The sequence below is a fragment of the Cydia amplana genome, chromosome 14, assembly GCF_948474715.1.
Source record: "Cydia amplana chromosome 14, ilCydAmpl1.1, whole genome shotgun sequence".
Lineage (NCBI taxonomy): Eukaryota > Metazoa > Arthropoda > Insecta > Lepidoptera > Tortricidae > Cydia > Cydia amplana.
This window is the reverse complement of record NC_086082.1, coordinates 14,552,982-14,559,365: the sequence shown is the minus strand read 5'-3', so window position 1 is coordinate 14,559,365 and position 6,384 is coordinate 14,552,982. Positions and strand designations below refer to the sequence as shown.

General features: G+C 41.1%; 1 protein-coding gene across 1 annotated transcript; it reads left to right on the top strand.

The window, feature by feature from the left end:
- The first annotated feature begins 389 nt into the window (after positions 1-389).
- On the top strand, positions 390-4,770 carry LOC134654197 (aladin-like). Its single transcript, XM_063509653.1, has 6 exons — positions 390-563; positions 654-1,249; positions 2,140-2,352; positions 2,921-3,072; positions 3,681-3,879; positions 4,559-4,770. Exons 1-6 carry the CDS (start codon positions 441-443, stop codon positions 4,698-4,700), a joined length of 1,425 nt encoding a protein of 474 aa, XP_063365723.1. The 5' UTR covers positions 390-440; the 3' UTR covers positions 4,701-4,770.
- The last annotated feature ends 1,614 nt before the right edge of the window (positions 4,771-6,384 follow it).

Here is a 6,384-nt window from a genome sequence, read left to right as displayed (position 1 = left end):
AAAATTAGAATTTCGCGCCTTTTTTTTACTGACAAGATTTGGTTGACCAGCTAATTATACGTGTAAGTGAGAAAGGGATAAGCTGACCAAGATCGCGGTCCGGTACGCCCGTAGTATTACGTGCACCGAGTGCAATAATTTTATGTGATCAAAAGCATTTAAAACCGGCCTAGCGTGTTCCTTTCCAGTACGCCTAGTCGCGCCGCGATTCACGCACTTAGTCTGGAGGTGCCTTATGAAAAAGAAAACAAGATTTTTTGTCATTTTATAATTTTCGAGTTTTCAGTAGAAAAATACTGGTATCATCAGTAACCACAATTTCTAAACGAAAGCGCTTGAGCTGTCAGTTAACTGTCAAGTGAAATTGACATTTGCAGTTTGAAAAAGCGTTATTATAGTGACCGGTCGGTTTCACGTTATAAACAGTGATAAAATCGAAAATGTCGGCTTTTCATGGATTTCCCGAATTGCCGGGACCGGATGAAACAGCCTTTTGCAAACTAAATGAAGTATATTGCTGCGGGGACAGCCGATACGGAAACATTTCAACATTTACAAATACCGTAAGTTTAACCTCATTTTGATTGCAAAAATAAAACTTAACACATACTTAACAATGTTTTTAGTTATTTAGAAACTATTTATCTTTTCAGACAAAGAAACATCCAGTGATAAACGTAACAAGAGAGATACATCACCATCGCGCCACAGACGAAAATGTATCCATGTACGTTGACGTTGAAGACAATTTACTGAAGAAAATAACCAGTGTGTGGTACAAACAGGGGTTTCTAGAAGCTTTGAGCGTAGCCGCAGACCCTAGCGTCAATCGAGAAAGCCCCGTACTCGCTCTAACCGCGTCATACCTTTTAAAAGTCGCTAACGTGTTTACGGCGTTCCATTATTTCATGCAGCCACATTTAAAAGATATCGGGCCTAAAATCGTGGCTAATTACTCTAAGACCAGGAACTGGGGGAGTGGTCCTATAAAATGCTTGGCTTGGCACCCTCATACTACTAAAATAGCGGTAGCAACCACAGATGATAATATAAGAGTGTATTGTATGGAGGCTTCATTTGTGCCGATGTTGAAATGTAAAGCGCAGGGACATGTGTCTTCACTTAGTTGGAGACCATATTCGGCTTCGGAGATAGCTGTGGGGTGTGAGCAGGGAGTAATCGTGTGGACAGTGGACCCGAATTCTACATTTACAAAGCCGTCCTCAAGTAATGCAGTTGTTTTGAAACAGTGAGTAATATTTCACAATTGAAATATCAGTATTAATTGTAAGAAAGGAATCCATAGTTACATTAAAAATTTTACCCCTCTGTCACACCCAATAACCTTTGCTTAATAGCCTATTATGGTTTCATTTATTATCGGTAAGAGCTGTTTCAGAAAATACATAAAATAATACATACCTCCTACCTACTATTATAAATGCAATAGTAACTCTTTTCTCTTCATGCTTAAAACACTGAACCAGTTTAGATGAAATTTGGTATGGACATGGACATAGTTTGATGCTTGGAGAAGGACCTAGGATAATTCTATATCAATCATTGTAATCACTCCATGCCAACAAAGTCACACCAAAAGCTAGTTCCACTTTAAATCTGACTTTGGAAGATCTGAGAGAATTTGTGGACAAGTTCTCTATAACTGTAAATCAAGCATAAGCCTTCAGTTGGCATTCTTAATTTTTAAGTTATAATGTTAACTTTTTGACTATTTTATTATTATTTAAGCTTTATTTCTCGCACATCCATTATAAATTTATAAAATTTACTTTTTCTTTGTTATATTTTCCTGGTGTGTGATCCCTTGCGGGTAAAAGCCTCCTCCATCTTTTTCCATTTCTCTTTGTCTGTAGCATTATTCTCCCAAGTCTTTCCTGCAATTGCTATGATGTCGTCAACCCATCTTTTTCTTTGTTTCACTGAGTTTTGTTTGCCCGGTGGGCCTTTCCATTTGGTTGTTTGAATAGTCCACCTCTTGTCTTTGTTCTAGCCAGATGTCCAGCCCATCTCCATTTTTGTCTTAATCTAAACTGTAGTGCGTCTGTCAGTTTTGTTTTCATTCGGATATCTGTATTATATTTATATATATACATTGCTGATAAACATTAGCAATTTCAGAAACAATCACAGCCCAGTAACAGACGTGACCTGGTCACCCAACGGTGACCTCCTCATGAGCTGCAGCGGGGCCGACACATCCATGCTCATATGGGACGTCAGCATGGAAACAGCGGTGCCGTTGAGACGTGTGGCCGGCGGTGGTATAGTGTTCTCACGGTGGTCGTTTGGCGGGAGCAAGGTGTTTGCTGCCACGTCATCAATAATATTTAGGTGGGTAAACATAATAATTGAAAATATGAATACATGTTTTATTAATTACGACTCCATAGAGGGTCCAGTGGCGCCCTCATTTAGGAAATTGTGTTTTCTAATCCTATACCTTTAAACGAGCAATTCTTGTATATTTATTTATATATATTGTATATATATTTTGAGGATCTCGGAAACGGCTCTAACGATTTCGATGAAATTTGCTATATGGGGGTTTTCGGGGGCGAAAAATCGATCTAGCTAGGTCTTATCTCTGGGGAAACGCGCATTTTTGAGTTTTAATATGTTTTCCGAGCAAAGCTTGGTCTCCCAGATATTAAACTAATTTAATTTAATTTCCCTTTGATTTGATTTCTCAAATTTTTGCCTTCAACTAAAAGATAAATGGTCACATTTTACCGTTTAGGTGATAAAGCAAAAATAAGCAAAATAAACCTGTAAATTTGGCAGTAAAAGCCCCAGTGCTATAATGAGAGTTTGATTACCCCAATCTGTCAGACCAATATCTTCGTAAATTGAACACATACGTGTAAACAGAGAATTATCTTTGTGTCATCACTTTCATCAGGGTATGGGACACTAAACAGTGGACGCCAGAGCGCTGGTGCGCGCGCGGCGGTCGTGTGGTAGCTGCTTGCTGGGGCCCCGGCGATCTTCTGCTGTTTGCTGCTAAGAGTGAACCCATGGTCTATGCCCTTAGCAGCACTGGGCTCATGAATGGTAAGTTACTTTTACTGGTGGCTCTGTGAGATCATAGAGAAATATAGTAAGACAAGAGTGCTCACTCCATACATCAGTTCAGACTATTCATTTCAGTGTCTACATCTAGCATCGAGTAGCGGAACTATCAGTACTGCTACTTGACAATAGATGTAGCACCGACCGGAAAGTCTTATCTCAACAGCATAAGACTTTCCGGTTGGTGCTACATCTATTGTCAAGTAGCAGTACTGATAGTTCCGCTACTCGATGCTAGATGCTAATAGTCTTTTTGGTACTAAAACTGATGTATGAAGTGAGCACTCTATGTATTTTTTTCTCTATGGTGAGATGTAGACCTGGCGAATCGCCCTTTCTCAGGGTATGTTGAAAAACGGAACCCTTATAGGATCACTCGTGCGTCTGTCTCTCCGACCATATCTCCGAAACTACTGGGTCTAAAATTTTGATAAAAATACACAAAATTCTTTACCTATAGCTAGGAAAACCTATTAGAAATGTGCAGTCAAGCGTGAGTCGGACTTAATGTACGGAACCCTTGGAACGCGAGTCCGCCTCGCACTTGAACGGTTTTTTATTATTTAAATAAAAATTCTCTTGTTTCCCAGGCGCGCAGAACATGAAAGCATTACCAGTATTGGACGTGACTAAGACTGAGCTACCATCAGGCGACCCGGTAGGGGGCCCTATCTTAGACATGTGCTGGGACCCCTCGGGCCGATACCTGGCCCTCATGTTTGAGGAGTCTGCACTCGTGGCCATCTTCTGCACTACCAATATCATGATGCAGCTTAAAATAACACCCTGGTGAGTGGATTTTGTTAAGGATCTTGCGAAATTTATGGGACCCTGCCTCCCCTCTGGTGAGCCTTTGGCTTCAACCCCCGAGATGGCGCGGCGGTATAAGCAGGCGTGGCTCACTCCGCGATTTCGACGCGTCGCTACAAGTACTTACCTACAAGTACATGCGGCCCACACCAATTTTGGTGTCTAGCCATAGTAGTTGCCGCGCACCACTACGGAACGGACGCCTGCTCGCGCTTGCGCCACCTAGCGGTCATATCTGTCGTAACAGACGCGTTTTGTTAGATAGTGAATTAAATTTCTTGATTACCCACACAACTTGTATAATACATTGCCTACTATTTTTTTCTATCGAATGATAGATTTTGTGTGGGTATTTTTAAGAAATCGTCAAGTAAATTACATTTAGAGTTTTGTCCCTATTCACCCCGGTTGACGGTACCTGTTTCCCTTAGTGTAAGGCCTGAGTAGAAGCTCGAAGCGGAGCGTTCGGCGCGGCGTGCAGCGTGGCGTCGGGCTCACAAGTGATTTGAGCAGCGTGCACTAAGGCCGCTCCTATACGCTTGCATTTGTTTAACATGCATGCCGCACACACCGCCCCGCTGCACGCCCAACTCGAGCGTCCACTTAGGCCTTACGCTTATATGGAATTGGCTGCTAACATTATTTCCTTTCTTCGCAGCTGTTTCGTATGCGGCATAGAGAACGAGGTGCCACTGACTATGGCTTTCCAACAGAATTTCACCGACGGGGCGTGTCTGACAGTGGCGTGGTCTAGTGGCAGAGTACAACACTTCCCTATTGTCTACACTGATGGTTACTAGAGTTACCATTCTTTCCATTGCTAAGTGACCATGGAGGTTTAGCAGAACTTCGGGCGTGTCTCAATATGGACTAGTGGTCCTAATATATGTACAACTGGAGCTCAGTGGATCCTAGAGTGACCTAGTGAGTGAAGTGGAAGAGTACAGCAGTCTATAGTAAAGTGACTACATATAATTGGCCTTTTAGAAGAATTTCACCGATGGGGCGTGTCTGACTGTGGCCTGCTCTAGTGGCAGAGTACAACACTTCCCTATTGTCTACACTGATGGTTACTAGAGTTACCATTCTTACCATTGCTAAGTGACCCTGGATTTGAAGTGCCGCTGACTATGGCGTTCCAACAGAATTTCACAAACGGGGCGTATCTGACAGTGGCCTGGTCTAGTGGCAGAGTACAACACTTCCCTATTGTCTACAGTCTACACTGATGGTTACTAGAGTTACCATTCTTACCAATGCTAAGTGACTATGGATGTTTAGCAGAACTTCGGGCGTGTCTCAATATGAATTAGTGGTCCATATTATTAACATGCTCATAATATGTACAACTGGATCTCAGTGGATCCTAGAGTGACCTAGTGAGTGAAGTGGAAGGGTACAGCAGTCTATACTAAAGTGACTACATATAACACACAATCACACACACATACTTTTAGAAGAATTTCACAGTGGCCTGGTCTAGTTCAGCACTTCCCAAACTTCCCTTATTGTCTATACTGATGGCTACTAGTTATTATTGTAATATACCAAAGTAATCTCGATTTCTAAAATGGAAATGGCCACTTCACATCCAATCCAACCTGTAAGTGTTATATTTAAGTACATTAAAACCACCCAAATATAGGTAGTCCAATACTGCAATTATGGTCCACAAGTTCAAAAGGTAATCCTGTGTTAACCAATGTTCTTTTCGGTTTTTTATGAGTTTTTTCTTACACATATAAACATAGGTACTTGCTTTATAGCTACAGTCGCCATCAGATATATCGGAGAGGCCAAGGGGTTCACAATACCTGAACAAACACTAACGCCTCGACAATAGAGGCGTGCTCAGATGTTTGTGAGCACCTTGGCCGCTCCGATATATCTGATGGCGACTGTGCCTACAAAATTAAAATTAAAGAAAAACTTGAACATTAGAGTTAATTTTAGTTGCGTGGTTTTACATTTACAATACTTATGTAGTTGTGTATTTATATTTTAAACTTAATATCTAAGTCAAAATATATTTTTATAAATTTAATTGTGGTTTTATTTTCTTTATGACCACAAAGTACTTGTCAGTTTTAATACTTATACAGTAGTTAAAAATACTTTACAATCCTCAGTACGGCTACCATCAGTTTGGCACTGACATTAAACGCCGTCGTAATTTACTTCCTATACATCTCGCTCGTACTCGCATATTAGTGCAAACGAGGTGTATAGAAAGTAAATTACGTTATCGATAGCGTAAATGTCAGTTCTGACACTGTCAGTGACTCATGGTACGGGCTCTATTCATTTATTCGATTTTATATTAACACGTTCGCGGACGCTAAGTGACGTCATGTGTCATAGGCCAAAGGAAACAAAAAACTACGCGAATGCTATAGCATCCGTGTTCGCGAATGTGTTTGTTTTATTAACTCACATTGACTAAAACTGCGAATGCAAAGTGAGTTCTGCCTCACCACGGTAAAA